Source organism: Ammodytes marinus (assembly GCF_949987685.1).
Source record: "Ammodytes marinus genome assembly, chromosome: 14".
Taxonomy (NCBI): Eukaryota; Metazoa; Chordata; class Actinopteri; order Uranoscopiformes; family Ammodytidae; genus Ammodytes; species Ammodytes marinus.
Genome location: NC_137218.1, coordinates 28212516 through 28228206, shown reverse-complemented (window position 1 = coordinate 28228206; position 15691 = coordinate 28212516). Strand labels below are relative to the sequence as shown.

Here is a 15691-nt window from a genome sequence, read left to right as displayed (position 1 = left end):
GGCTCCACTTTTTCTATCTCTGTGGGGCAAAGCCAATGTGCTAAAAATGACTTGTGCCCCTAAATTTAACTATTTGTTGCAAGCTCTCCCAGTAAAAATTCCCCAAACATACTTTAAACAATTTGACAGAATTTCCAGCATTTTTCTATGGAATAACAAACGCCCAAGACTAAAATTACGGACACTACAGAGGCCAGTGGATCATGGTGGGTTGGGAGTCCCAAACCTCAGCTTTTACCACCTAGCATTCAGTCTCAGACACATGGCACACTGGTTTTTGCCCCCAGAAAGAGCCCCACCCTGGTTTGCCTTAGAGAGCGGGTTATGTGACCCACTCTCCCCAGTGCACTTCATCACAGCTAAGTTTCCTTCAGAAGTAAACAAGCATCCAGTTGTCTCACATTTCCAATGGACCTGGAGGAGGGTCGCACAGGTTCACGGGGTCAATCCCTAGGGATGGGGATCGAAACCCGGTTCTATCAAGGACCCAGTTCCGCTTTTTTCAAAACCCGAAAATCAATAACGTTTGGGCTTATCGATACCACTAACGAGTCTCGTCGTTTTTTTTCTTCCCCGTGTGTCCCTCGAGTCGCGTCACGGCATTTAAATCAAATCAATCCAATCACTGCAGCGTGTCCACCAATGTTTATGAATGAAATTGTAAGCAAACAGGTATTAAAAGTAAAACAAGTGAAGTCTGGCAGTTAACTTCGCTCGCGAGGATGGCTGAACGGGCGAAAAGGTCTCCAGTTTGGCTTCATTTTACCAAGCTTAAAGATAAAGCAGAAGCGAAATGCAACTTATGTTGCAAAATCATTTCTTGCAAAGGGGGGAACACAACCTCAATGGCCAAGCACATCAGCATTGTGCATCAAATAAAGGCCAAATGCAGTACCTTCGACTGTCTCCGGACTGAAAAGACTCGGTCTTCTCCTCCTCCTCCTCCTGCTGCTGCTGCCGCCGCACCACCACAGACGGGCCCGTCTTCATCATCCACTCAAAGTACCAGCGGTAAGCGCACACACACATACTTTGTAGCTTGTTGTCCCGTCAGTTAAAAATAGTAATCCAATTGTGAAATCCGTGTTGTAATCGGCAGCATACAAGCTAGTTAGCTTAAAAAGTAAACAAAGTTTCAGACGTGCTGCGTGATGATGTGTTCAGGATGGCTCAGTAAAACGACTATTAGGTTATCATGATGCGTTCAAGTGTAACGTAAAGGAATGGGAAATTGAGATTTTGGCGAGAAACATGAGTACTACAGTTGTATAGTGCTCTCATCATTTTAAAATATATAAACTACTAATGCCAATATTTATTAAAAATGTAATTTAATTTAAAATACAATTATTTATTTCCTAAATATTTTCCTAATCACTAAAACATGATGAAAAGTGACAGTAGACAATACATTAACCAACAAGTGTGAACATTTATATATTTTTTTCATAGATAGTATACACTTAATTTTTTTAAACCAAAAATAATATTTTCTTCAAAATATAGGACATTTCTTAAAATAAATTTTTTTCTCACTTCCTTTCTGTCTGAGAAGAACATTTGGAGGACCTTGTAATGATTTGTTTTTAAGTGAAAATATATTTACCATTTCCCTTTCCCATTCATTTAGATGGTGGTCAGCTCAAACTCACCTCAACTCCAGCCCCCATTGGCCTACTCCAAACTCCCTTCACCCTGGCTACCAGGAAGATGCCTTCTAATCAAGTGGAGCAGTGTCACAGGGCTGTCACAAAATTTGTGGTGAAAGGGTTGCACCCTTTTGCAACAGTCGAATCATTGTGGTTTAGGGAAATGACAAAGGCCCTCAATCCACGTTATACCCCTCCTTGCAGGACTGTTCTATCAAACACCCTCATCCCTGCATGGTATGAGGTTGAGAAGCAGAATGCAATTTCAGAGCTGGCAAATGTGAGCAAGGTAGCCATTACAAGTGATGGGTGGACTAGCTTAGCGCAAGACCACTACATTACTGTGACCGCCCATTACAGCAGCCAAGACCAGCTTCACCAAAAAGTCCTCCGGACCAAAGCTGTCTACAGAGCGCAGACCGGGGAAACAGTGGCAGTGGAGATTGGGGAGGTGTTGGAAGAGTTTGGCATTACTCACAAGGTTGTTGTCATGACTGTAGACAACGCTTCCAACATGGATGTTGCTGCAAAGAAGCTGGACATCCTCAAACTGGGTTGCTTTGCCCACACCCTTAACTTGGCTGCGCAAAAAGTTTACAGCATTGCCACGGTGACCCGGTGGGCAGCAAAACTAAGAGCAGTCATTGTTTGGATGAAACGATCTTCAATGGCGAAGATAGTGCTCAAAGAAAAGCAGCTCCTCCTCAAAGTTCCTCAGCACACCATGATACTGGATGTGAAAACCAGGTGGAACTCCCTGTTTCTGATGGTTGAGAGGTTCCTTGAGCAGTATCCGGCTCTCCAAGCTGCAGTGTTGGATCCACGTATCAGAAAGCCCATGGAGAGGGACAGACTGGATAGGATCACAGATGAGGACTTTACCAAAGCAGGAGTTCATAATGTTCATGAAGGTCATGTACACTTCTACACTGTGTGTATCTAGTGAGAAAACCCCCACCTGTGGACAGATCCTTCCAATACTCATGAAACTGAAGGCCCACTTCACAGTTCAGGAAGGAGACTCTTCATTCGTATCCGACATTAAACGGAAGGTTTTGACTGACCTATCTGGACGTTACCAGGAGGGAAAAATCCAACAGTTCCTCGAAGAGGTGACAGCGATGGACCCAAGGTTTAAAGCCAAAGGTGTCAGGAGCACCACCTGGGAACGTTTGCAGGAGGCAGCTGTAGCAACAAATGCTTCAGAAGCAGATGTCCCAATCCCTGAGTCACATGACGACAGCGACACAACCGAGGAGGCCATGTATGAGAATCCTCAGGTTGAAGTCAGTCCAGCACCACAACCCAAGACTGCCTTGGAGGAGCTATTTGCCGAGGAGGAACAAGAGCGACGGGCCATCCATATGAATAACTCCAACAGCAGCATTTAGCAGAGAGTACGTGAGGAAATCCAACTCTACAGAAGCATGCCTACGATTTCAATGGCAGATGACCCAGTTCTCTGGTGGTGGACAAAGAGAAACACAGCTAGCGGAACTCTCTCAAGGCTACCTTGCTGTTCAAGCGTCTTCCACCCCTTCAGAGAGGGTGTTTTCCACTGCTGGGGATACCATCAGCCAGGAGCGTTCGAGGATCATGCCTGACAAGGCAGACATGTAAATTTTTCTGCAAAAAAATACCTGTTAATTTATGAGCTGATATTTTATTCCTTTTGTGTGACCCAGCATAATATTTAAATTTATATACATTATGAAGTTTTATTTTCCATTTGGTGCTGCTGATATATTCTTTCTATTGTTAGTTTTATGTCATTTCGAAGTGGCCTATTACATTAGCCATGTTTATTGAAGGCTAGAAACGTTTTTGTTATGCTCACTTGTTAAGCAATAAAAGCAATACCAGTTCTGTTAAAAACATATTGTTGCGTCGTCTTTCAACCAAATAATAGAAAAGTATCGATAGTGGTATCGATAAAGACCCGGATCGATAAGGCGTATCGATAAAGGTATCGATATCAATAAATATTAACGATCCCCATCCCTATCAATCCCCATCTTCATTTACATGCAGGAATCTGGTTTAATCCTAAACTTCGTATTGACAAAGAACCCTTCTTTTGGAAACTGTGGTACCGAAAAGGAATCAAAGTTCTAGGTGATATGTATGAAGAGGGAATAATTAGATAATTTGAAAATATAAAATGACAATTTGATATCCCACAAAATCAGTTCTGGTGTTACTTGCAGCTGAGACATCTGCTGATACAGACCTTCGGTTCGGCCTCTGTGGCTCCCCCTAGTTTGGACATCTGGCATCGCATATTAGATATTTTTGGGAAGGGTCATGAGGCAGCAGCATATTATTCCATACTGCTTCTCAACTCTGAGGACGATTTGTCAGCCCTCAGACTGTCATGGGAAGCTGATCTTAATATTGCTTTCTCAGAGGAGAACTGGAGTCTGATCCTTAAAAACTAAAAAAAAAATGTTGAGAACTTAAAACAAGACTAATACAATTTAAAACATTGCATAGAGTTTATTGGACCTAGTCCAGGCTACACAGAGCAGGGTTGAGGGACGATGCAGGGTGTTGGAGGTGTACTGTCAATAATGGTACCCTGGTGCATATGCTATGGGGATGCCCAAAGGTACAGTCATTCTGGTCCAGTGTCCACGATTATATTAAAACAATTACTGGCCATGATATCCCTTTCACCCCAAATTTGTATATCTTGGGGGATCCTATGGTATTACAGGATTTAACGCCATCTAACGCTGAATGGGTGCAAACAGCACTTATGCTAGGACGAAAACTCATTATAACAAATTGGAAAGCCTCTACTTTACCTGCATCGTCCCTGTGGTTCCTCCAATTGGGGAAATTAGCTGCACTGGAAATGTTGTCATTTAGGCTGATTAATAGGGTGGACAAGTACCATCAGAAGTGGGGGCTTTATCACACCTACATGGAGGATAGAGCATCATAGTGTTTCTAAATGTGTATTGCTGCCTTTCTTGTGCTGTGCTTTTTGGTGCTTTTTAATTTGATTTAACATGACCATTACTGTTTGTCTTGTTGTTTTTTGTTGTTTTATTTTTATTTTGTATTACTGTTTTCTTAATACAACCGTATTTGTGTGTATGTTTCTTCCTTTACTTCTTGTATAACTTTTTCATGTATATTCTCATTGGCCACGGCTATAATTAGGTTGTCTAGTTACATGCCATCCAGTTGTTTTGTTTGTTTTTTGTGTATGTTTGTGCAAAATGGATGTTGAAAACTCAATAAAAATATAAATCATAAAATTAAAAAAAAAAAACGGTCACATTGTGCCAAAAAGTGATCGTCTGCCATAAAATGATTAAAGTCCACCATGTTAAAGCTCCCATATTATACACTTTTCGGTACTATTATACACCATATTATATGGTCTTAGTGGTCACTAATACGTTTTTCTTTAATTGTTTGCTGAAAAAAACTTTCAGATAATTTATTGTACTATGCTGAAGTTCAGCTAATCTCACAATGGCCTATTTTTTAAAAAGAGCTGCAGCTCCCCTCGTAAATATACAATCTTTGCGCTGCCCCCGCCCCCTGTCCGGAAGCGAAGCCAGATACGCCTCGCCCTCTGTCTGTCAGGGCCGTGGACCAATAAGAAATAGGGGTGTGGGCTGCACAGTGGAAGCTTCTGGCTTTCCAGTTTGTGAGGTCAGAAAAGGGGAAAATTCTGACTGGAGTATATTGGGTGGGGGAGGGGTGGTGGTTTCAGAAAGGGGGATTGTGAGAAAAGGAGAGTGTTATTTTTAAAAATATTTTGGCAGTCTCTAGGCACACTGTGGACCCATGGATATGTTAGAACACATTTAAAAAGTGCATTTAGCATAATATGTGACCTTTAAAGCTATTGCCCGGTTATACTGTAAGTAAGGAGGGGGATCATTCATTTCTTTTCATATTGATACCATTTTAAAGGCTCCACAATCCAAATCTTTATTGATACTTTTGTATTCTTTTGTTGAAAGAGAACTGGTATTGCTTTAATTGCTTATAAGATTAGCAGAGCTAAGGATAGGACTTTAACCCTCTGGACCCGGAGCCCGCAGTACTGCGTTCTATGGCGTTCTGTCGGTGATTTCGTTATGTTTTAATACATTATTTAACATTATTAAATCGCAGCAATGTGGTTTAAATATCACCGGAAAGCTGAGATTCTCCCCTTTCCGGGAGATATTCTCGCGTGATTCTACGTGACTCACAGCCAGAGATATGTTGCTGAGAGGCGCGAAAATGTATCAACCCTTTCCCTTGCGCTACTGGCTGAGCCGCTTGTCAATCAACATTTTGCGAAAACGTCATCGGCCCTTTCCCTTGCGTGATTGGTAGAGCTGCTTGCTGTCATATTTTGTGAAAAACCATCCAATCAACTTAGTGTAATCACTAAGGACCTCCCACTAAGGTCAAACATACACAATCACTGAACAAAGGACTCCTATCATGCTCCTAATTTCGATTTCACCATGGCGCGGATGTTCGACAGCTGAGAGATTCAGAGGAAGACGCCAATTCCGACATTGAGGGCTTTGACGAAGAGGAATATGAAGGTGACATGGATCCATTTGAAGACGGGTAAGAGCATTTATTTGACAAAACGTCTGTTTTTGTAATGGAAGCTAAGTGTGAACATGTAAACTAGCTTGAATGTTGCGTCCGTGACGTGACCGATTTTTTTTTTGGAACTGACGTGACAGAGCTGTATACTCTTGTCGCCAGCCTTCTGTTGTTTGAAAACAAGTAATAGTTTGAAAACAAGTAAAAGTAAGCAATCTTCCCCGTGTGTCTCAATTTTGTTTGCTAGCTGTCTCGCATAAATGGACACCCGGGGTGTGTGTGTGTGTGTGTGTGTGTGTGTGTGTGTGTGTGTGTGTGTGTGTGTGTGTGTGTGTGTGTGTGTGTGTGTGTGTGTGTGTCAATATTTTGACACACACACACAGCGCTGTCTGTTGTGGGAGATGGAAAGCCGTCATTTAGTCTGGCTGAGGGGAGGAGACAGAAGTTACGAGAGAGAGAGAGAGAGAGAGAGAAACAAACAAACTGTAGTAGGCTATACAGCTGTTTATAAACGGGTATAATAATTTATTTTAGAAATTGCAAATGAAGCTCTGTGTGTAAATGTAAGATAGCTTGAATTTTGCATTCTTGACATTACAGGGACTGATTTCTCTATTGATAGCACTACTTTTGTTTACTTTTGTTTGAAAATAATAGTAATAGATGTGTATTCTGTGTAAAAGTATTTCCCTTTACAATTTACAAATAGTACTGAATGGAAATGTTTTTGCATCGACTTTTATTACACTGTTGTTTGCAAATACAAGTTGTGAAGTTTAAATATTTTTGTTATGAGATAATGAGACTGATTTCTGTGAATCTGTGGCAGCACCAGGTCCAGGAGAAGAGGAGAACCACCCGCAAAGAGGTCCCGTGTCCTAACTCCACCAGCACCCCCTACGCAGCAGCGGGCTTGGAAGACTGAGGAAGACCAGGACACCGCTCCTCCTGTCTCCAGGTTTCAACCTGCACGCACCCCTGGCCCACAGCTAGGCACGCACTTCTACACACCAATTGAGCTCTTCAAATTGTTTTTCACTGCACACACTGTACACACACTCTGTAGCAACACAAATAAACAGGCTGCCAAAAAAATTGCCATGGGTAAAAAGTTTAAATGGACCGATTTGACAGTTGAGGAGTTTTACAAGTACATTGGACTCCTCTTTTACATGGCCCTGGTTAGACTACACCACATTGCTGATTACTGGAGGCAGAACCACAGTTTAACCTGTCCATTTGCCGCAACAGTCATGAGTAGGGACAGATTTGGTGTCATCTCCTGGAACTTACACATAAGTGATCCAGATGAAGATGTAAACAATGATAGGAAGAAGGGAACGCCACAATTCGACAAACTCTTCAGGGTCAAACCTCTCCTCAATTTGATCAAAACCGCAGCAAAGACCTATTTTCATCCATACAAAAACCTAGCTGTGGATGAAAGGATGGTTGCCTCAAAGGCTAAAACTGGAATTACTCAATACATGAAGGCCAAACCTACTAAGTGGGGTTTCAAATTGTTTGTTTTGGCGGACTCAAGCAATGGCTACACCATAGATTTTAACATTTACACAGGGAAAAGTGACATCCCCTCCGGACACGGCCTCTCTTACGATGCTGTAATGTCAGTTTTTGTTTTTGTAAACCACATTTAGTCCCGTTTTTATTAGTCAACAATAAAGCATTATATATTTGATTATAGTCTTCGTCACATGACCACCATTTACGTTGCGTCTCGTCTCGTTTCTGTCACGTGATAAATGTTCGTTGACGACGATATTTTGTCATACATTTCGTTGACAAAAACAACACTAGTATCAAGTCGTTATTCAGTCTCATTTTGCTTAATTCCTCATATGTGGTCAAAGTAGAGTAAGAGACTATTTGTATTTTGGGAAATTTGATTTTAGTCATGTTTTTTGCACTTCCCAACTTTTTTTGGGAAAATGACAGTGCATTATAGAAGCTAATGCTTTGTAAATGGGGATAATGCTTTCGCTCAGCAGGATAGTCTTTTTGTTTTCATGCCTGTTCACTTTTCTTGGCTCATTTGTTGTCTGTCTGTTCTCTTCCAGTTTTCCCTGGTGGAGACGAGACGGTGTGGATCAGGTCCTGGCAGCATCTGAAGTTCTCCTGCATCCACACTATTCATATTTTATTTTAGTATTAGCATGTTAACATTAGTCAATTATTGTATTCCTTCGCTAAGCTAATGTTTTGGAGAGGCAATTTCAAGAGCCAAAACAATTTGTCCTGGTGAATAAAGGTATTATTTCACATAAGTTTCCACATTTTTCAAAAATCTGACTTCAAATTGCAGCATTTGTGTCAAAATATTTTTGTTCACATTGGACTAGGGCAAAATTGAACCTTCCTAACTGAGAGCTGAGAGTGTTCTGAACATTTTAATATGAATCAGCTGGGTATTATGTTATCTACTTGCCCTCTAAAATGGTAATTTATAAAAGCATGTAAAATCGAGAAAATGCCTTTAGATCTCAACCAAAAAAACGTTTGGACAAAAAGATCATTTTAGTCATGTTTTTTGCTCTTCCCAACCTTTTTATGGAAAAATTCCAGTACATTTTAGAAGCTAATGTTCTGGAGAAGCAATTTCAAGAGCCAAAATAATTTAATCAGATGAATAAAGGTATTATTTCACCCAAATTTCGAAATTTTTCAAAAATCGGACTTCAAATTTCAACATTTATGTCAAAATATTTTTTTTTTACATTGGACTAGGGCAAAATTGAACCTTCCTCACTGAGAGCTGAGAGTGTTCTGAACATTTTGATATGAATCACCTGGGTATTATGTTATCTACTTGCCCTCTAAAATGGTAATTTATAAAAGCATGTAAAATCGAGAACCAAAAAACCAAAAAACGTTTGGACAAAAAGATCATTTTAGTCATGTTTTTTGCTCTTCCCAACCTTTTTATGGAAACATTCTTGTACATTTTAGAAGCTAATGTTTTGGAGAAGTAATTTCAAGAGCCAAAATAACTCAATCAGATGAATAAAGGTATTATTTCACACAAATTTCGAAATTTTTCAAAAATCGGACTTCAAATTTCAACATTTATGTCAAAATATTTTTTTTTTACATTGGACTAGGGCAAAATTTAACCTTCCTAACTGAGAGCTGAGAGTGTTCTGAACATTTTAATATGAATCAGCTGGGTATTATGTTATCTACTTGCCCTCTAAAATGGTAATTTATAAAAGCATGTAAAATCGAGAAAATGCCCTCAGGGCTCAGAGGGTTAAACAGGTCATAATTCCATATTTAGGCCTACTAATTATTTTATATTGCTTGGAAAACAAGTTTTTCACCCAAACTGTTTTATTCAAGCTTCTCGCGAAAAACTAAAAATAATTTTTTCTTGATGTTACATTTGAACACATCATGATGTCCTTTTTATTGACCTTTGCCTAATAATCATTTTACTGAGCCGACCTGAACACATCACATTTGAACCGTTTGCAATTTTTTTTTAAGCTAACTAGTTATTATCCTGCAGATAATATGGATTTAGGGACTTGCTAAAACAGTCTCTCGTTTGTTGATCACCTCAGCGGACGGGGTTTTTTTTTTTTTTTTTGGAGACAGAGTTGAAGCGGGTTGAAGGAGTTTCTTCAACACAGTCGAAGGTACAACACTTTAGTTGAAGATGACTCTACTCGATATTTAAAATTACATCATGTGACCTACTGGACTCCATAGCGGTATCGATAAGCTCAAACGTTAGGCCTATTGATTTATGGGTTTTGAATATAGCGGAACCAGGTCCGTATAGCCTAATAGAGCCGGTTTTCAGAACGTAGACAGCGAAACTGCGCGCACACAGGCTGTTTTGTGTGTGTGTGAGAGAGATAGAGTGTGAGAGAGAGAGAGCGTGATGCTGCTGGCTGCCGCAAATATAGCATAATATCTATTATGTGTGGGTTAGCAGGAAAACATTTTTTTGCGGACTCTAAAACACATAAATAAATAGCCTAGACTACTGACAACCCCTCTAATATCCACTTGCCCGTCCGGGCAACCAAAAAGCAATCTCAACTTGCCCAAACATTATTTTCACTTGCCCCTGGCAAGCGGGCAACCGTTAGTGTCAATGGCTGAGATTGTTATCTTATGATATGTACTGTAGACTCTGATTGGATTTTCTGGTCGGCCACCAAGGTGAGGAATGGCTGTACCACATCCAGAGACCATAGCGTGGTTGATCTCATTTTAGAGAGAACAAAAAGCTTAAACACTGCAACCACTACAGTAGCTTGGCTGTGTGTTGTGCAGGATAGGGCGCCACCCACTTATGACTCTTTGACCAATCAGTAGATGGGACCTCCTTTTTGGAACCTTGTTGGAGTTGGTACCGAAAAAGTATATACCAGGTACTTTTACATAGTGGAAAACCAAAAGAGAGTAGAGTAGATTAACTGTATTAATGTGTTGTTTATTTAGCAATTTAGAAGGAGTTTTCCCTCAACAGTATTAAGGCGTATGTCACAAAAAAGTCGCAAAATGCTTCTTAAAGCTCGAGAGGAGGTACCATGGAGAGGGAAAAGCACCAATATTGTGATGGATAACTTTGTAGTCAAGACAAGAGGAAACCACAGACTGTCATTACACAGGCAAAGGAACACATTGGAACAACTGTCAGAGATAATACTACTGATGGTCTTACCTGAGCAGGTGATCTCCAGGAAGTAGGAAGAGGAATCTGGTCTCAAACAGTCCCTCAGAGTAGATTCCGAATATTCACAATCTGGTCGGATCTCCCACACGGGTCTGTCTGAAAACTCCTTTATCCGTCTTGTTGAAACAGCAGAGCCACAGTCCAGCTCTCTGCAGATTAAAGCTGCTTCTTTCAGGCTCCAGCGAGAGTCTGACAAAGGTCTCCACTCTCCTCTGTTTATCTCCAGTGTTCCCTCACAACGACTGGCTCCTCCCACCAACCGGACAGGCTCTGAACATTAACAGGGCAGATATCAGTAAAAACGGACAATTAAATATTAAGTTTTTTGGGTCTTTTTTCAACCAATGTAAACTTGGTTATAGTTCTGGGCTGGTGCCAGTGTTCAGAGTTGGTTCAACTCACAAAACTTCTATAACCCTGTTTTTTTCCCCTCAGGTCTTAATGTTACTGTATAGCCTTACACTCAGTGGTAAATTAAATTGACTCCACTTACAGTGTAGTGTGAAAGTTTGTGAACCCCTTGAGCCTTTTGGAATTTTATTTATTTTAACCATTATTAATTCATTTTTATCAATACCAGTATTTTTTATATGAAATAACAGATGTTTGTTTATCAATTCAACATTTTTCTTTTCCAGAAATCAACTGTTAAAACAGATAAAACAAATTATTTGACTAATGTTGTATGTGCAAAAGTTTGTGAACCCTGAGCTGCATTGCTTAAATCGAGCAAGGTAAACACAATCAGGTGGGCCAAATCGAGTGATGAAATAGACCAATGTAATGAGAGATCTTCAGGGAAGAAATTGGGCGGCACTAGATAAAACAAAGATAAAACCAGGTCAGTTTAGGCCCACCAAACTGAACCCATACAGGTCAGACATGCTCAAAGGGGAAAAAATCTCAGAGGATCTCAGGAATAGAGTTTTGATGTTGCACATTTGTCTGGGGACAGCTATAAATTCATATAAAAAAGTTTGAGCTCCATCGGTCCACCATGAGGCAAATCATCTACAAATGGAGAGCTTTAAGAGTGACTTAACATCTGCCTAGAAGTGGACTTCCTTCAACAATATCCTCAAGCGCCACAAGAAAAGGGATTTTTCATGTAAAAGCCAACCCAAACATTACATCTGGAGATTTGCAGGCCATTTGCCACCACCGTTCTTCACTTGGGAGAAGGTTCTCTTGGTGGTAGGCAGAGTTGCGTTTTTGCCCAAACATGGCGGTTTTGGTTATGACCAAACAGTTACATTTTGGACAAATCTGTCCACAGAAAAGACTTCAGGTATCTCCAGGTGCTCTCTGGCAAAGTTGTGACGAGCACTTTAGTTCTTTTTTGAGAGTAGAGGCTTCTTCAGCAACCCTCCCTTGAAAGCCATGTTGACTTACGGCCTCTGCACACATCCTGCGTCTACCTCTGGAGCGTGTCGCCTTACCTTACTGCTGCGTCTCTCGGACTTTTCTCGGACACACATAGAACGTCTCAGCAGCTGCTGCTGCTGCAGCGCTGCTTCTAAAAGCCCTATCTTTCTACATAGAGTTTTCATAGATAATTCCCATTAAAAATGAAGTTCTTTCCTGTCATTTATGATGCATATGATTTATACTGAGTCTAATATTGAGTCTGGACAGTAATCTGTGCGCCCCATTGGCTTTTTTTTTGCCACATTTTCGCTTGTTGGAAGTTTTATTTTGAAAGGGACACACCAGGAAATGCTGAAACTACAGCGAAAGCTGCCGGTGTGAAGTCATATGACTCTCAGCAGAGTATTTCTCTATCAGTTAAAGCAGAGAAACCCGAGAGAGACGCGCGGCTCTCAGAAAAAAATAGGCGAGCCTCCTGAGGTAAAGGGGAGCGTCGCTGCAGACGTGCCTCCGACGCGCATCAGCAGTGCGTCTGAGGTTGGATGTGTGCCTGCTCTAGGTTGATTACACGGTCAGTGACAAAAAGTCAGACGCAGACGCGAGGTAGACACGCGGTAGAGGTAGGATGTGTGCAGAGGCCGTTATTCTTATTCGTATTGTGGAACCATGTGTGACCTCTGTGGTCGGTCTCTCGCACAATAACGTCTCGGAACCCAGGTTTTGGCAACAGCAGTTTTTAATGGCTCTGCATCTGCATATTTTATAGAAAACAACAGCGGAGAGAGTCATCAACGTGGGCACGGACAAGAGTGTGTTCACTCATGGAATTCTCTCAATGGCTTTTTAACTATTTCTGTAGTGATCGTATAGTGGTATTTGGTTCACATTAATAAAATAAATAAAGCATAACAGAAGTCTCACTCTTCTTTTAAACAATAAAGATAAATAAAGTCCTATATAATAACAAAAATACATTCTTAATTTCACAGAGCTCACATAAGTGCATTAACCTGCTATTACCATATTTTTAGTAATCTCTTAACATGTATTACAAAGTGACAATAAAACACATAAACCAGCAGACAATATTATAGCTGCACAATATTAAAACACCTTGCAAAAGTAACACATAGCTACTGTACATACCTGCATATTTTATAGAAAACAACAGCGGAGAGAGTCATCAACGTGGGCACGGACAAGAGTGTGTTCACTGTAAAGACGGCACATAACGTGAGCTAGCTTAAAACAGGAATTTTCCCGACCAATAAAACATACAAAAGGCGACTTGAAAACAAGCAAAAACATGGCGAAACGTATCTTTAACATATATATTTTCCTACTTTACATAAACAGCTCAACTTCTAACTACAGTTCATATAGTTAATTATTAAATATGCGCACAGACTCAACACACGTATTACCTCATGGAATTCTCTCAATGGCTTTGGAGAATCCCCAGAATTCATTGCCCTAATGACCCAACTACTCCGTGCAGGTACACGTTTACGACAGTAGGTGGCACTGTTGAACCATTTTAGCTGGATTTAAACAAGAACTCAACCAACCATGTTACACATGCACATCTGTCCCAGATGCTGCAAGAGAGGTCTGCAAATCACTAGATGTAATGTTTGGGTTGGCTTTTACCTGAAAAATAACTTTTCTTGTGGTGCTTATGGATATTTTTGAAGGAAGTCTACTTCTAGGCAGATTTTCAGTCACTCTTAAAGCTCTCCATTTGTGGATGATTTGCCTCACGGTGGACCGATGGAGCTCAAACTTTTTTTAAATTAATTTATAGCTGTCCCCAGACAAATGTGCAGCATCACAACTCTATTCCTAAGATCCTCTGAGACTTTTTTCGCTTTTAGCATGTCTGACTTGTATGGGTTCACTTTGGTGAGCCTAAACTGACCTGGTTTGATCTGTTTTATAGACCCCTTTTCTGTTTATCAACACGGCGGATGCGCGCGCTGCCATCCTGCAGAAAGAAAAATTGTTTGGCTGGTTGCCATGGTTACCCGTTTGGTTATATTGCACTTGCGGTGTTTCTTTATAGGTCCATGGTGCTAAATAGCGATGTTGTCAGCTTACTAAAAACAGTTTATCAGCGAGTGATAACATTGGTTATGCGGAAACATTAACACTATTGAACGAGATACGTCTTAATGACCCATACGCGTTGTCGGCAGTTGAGTAGATAAATGATGAGAAGAAATGGCCCCGACGACTTCAGTGGCCGGACTGCTGTTGGAGAGCGACAGTTAAGACCGGCAGACAGATAGACAGAGAGAGGCAGAGATGCCTTTATTTCATAATTTAGCTTTTTGATTTAAAAGTGATCATAACTAGCCGTGATCATCTGTTTTTAGACTGACTCCTGCTTTCGGGGCCGTTGGGCTCACAAGCCGACCAGCTTATCAGACCAGCTGTTTGAGACGGAGATGAAAAGGAAAGTGAAACTTATGGTGGAGCAGTTAAATAGTTAAATGAATAAATATTATAACCAAACACAATAATGTGTTGTGTTATCTGCTTTAGTAGCCTACAGAGGCTAGCACATGTCGACCCCACTCGGTTTTCGTTTATTGATTTTTCCTAAATGGTATGATTTAGCCTACTTACCGGCTACACGTGTACACGTGCAAACCCCTACTGCCTAGTCAAACCATAGAGTCAAACACAAGGGAAGAGGACGGAGATGTATGTGGGTCATTGTAAATAAGCCTCCATTGCTATAGCCTCGTCTCCGGTCACTGTCCTTATTGTAAACATTTCACAACTCATTTATGTAATTATACAGCGGTGCATTTGGGCATTTACTAGCTTTATCACCATTCAAACTAAAAATAAACGGTTTGTGCATCCAACAGCACAACAAGACATGATTGTGGCTCGTCTCGCTCTTGTCTCTTTCTGCATTGGGCATGCGCAGTTGAGCGGGTAGTGACGCTGTGTGACGTAGACTGATAAGGGGTCTATCTAGTGCCGCCCAATTTCTTCCCTAAAGATCTCTCATTACATTGGTCCATTTCATCACTCAATTTGGCCCATCTGATTGTGTTTACCTGCTCCATTTAAGCAATGCAGCTCAGGATTCACAAACTTTTGCAGATACAACATTTGTCAAATAATTTGTTTTATCTGTTTTAACAGTTGATTTCTGGAAAAGAAAAATGTTGAATTGATAAACAAACATCTGTTATTTCATATAAAAAATACTGGTATTGATAAAAATTAATTAATAATGGTTAAAATAAATAAAATTCCAAAAGGCTCAAGGGTTTCACAAACTTTCACAAAGCACTGTATATAGTGCTTTTCTCTGTTTTTTCACAGACTCAAAGCGCTTAACATTGTTTTGTACACATTCACCCATTCACACACACATTCATAC

The 15691-nt window shown here is 40.6% G+C and overlaps 1 protein-coding gene and 1 long non-coding RNA gene across 2 annotated transcripts in view; one reads left to right on the top strand and one right to left on the bottom strand.

Moving 5' to 3' along the window:
• LOC307261225 (scavenger receptor cysteine-rich type 1 protein M130-like) overlaps positions 1-15691 on the bottom strand; it is a gene marked incomplete at its 3' end in the record, with an annotated part of 83032 nt that overhangs the window by 25898 nt on the left and 41443 nt on the right. Inside the window, exon 16 of the mRNA XM_080041716.1 lies at positions 10912-11193. Coding sequence (XP_079897842.1) covers positions 10912-11193 — 282 coding nt within the window. The remainder of the gene's footprint in view (positions 1-10911; positions 11194-15691) is intronic.
• LOC307261226 lies at positions 6098-8334 on the top strand. The gene is made up of 3 exons (XR_013845212.1): positions 6098-6236; positions 7048-7176; positions 8297-8334. It is a non-coding gene; the product is annotated as an uncharacterized lncRNA (long non-coding RNA).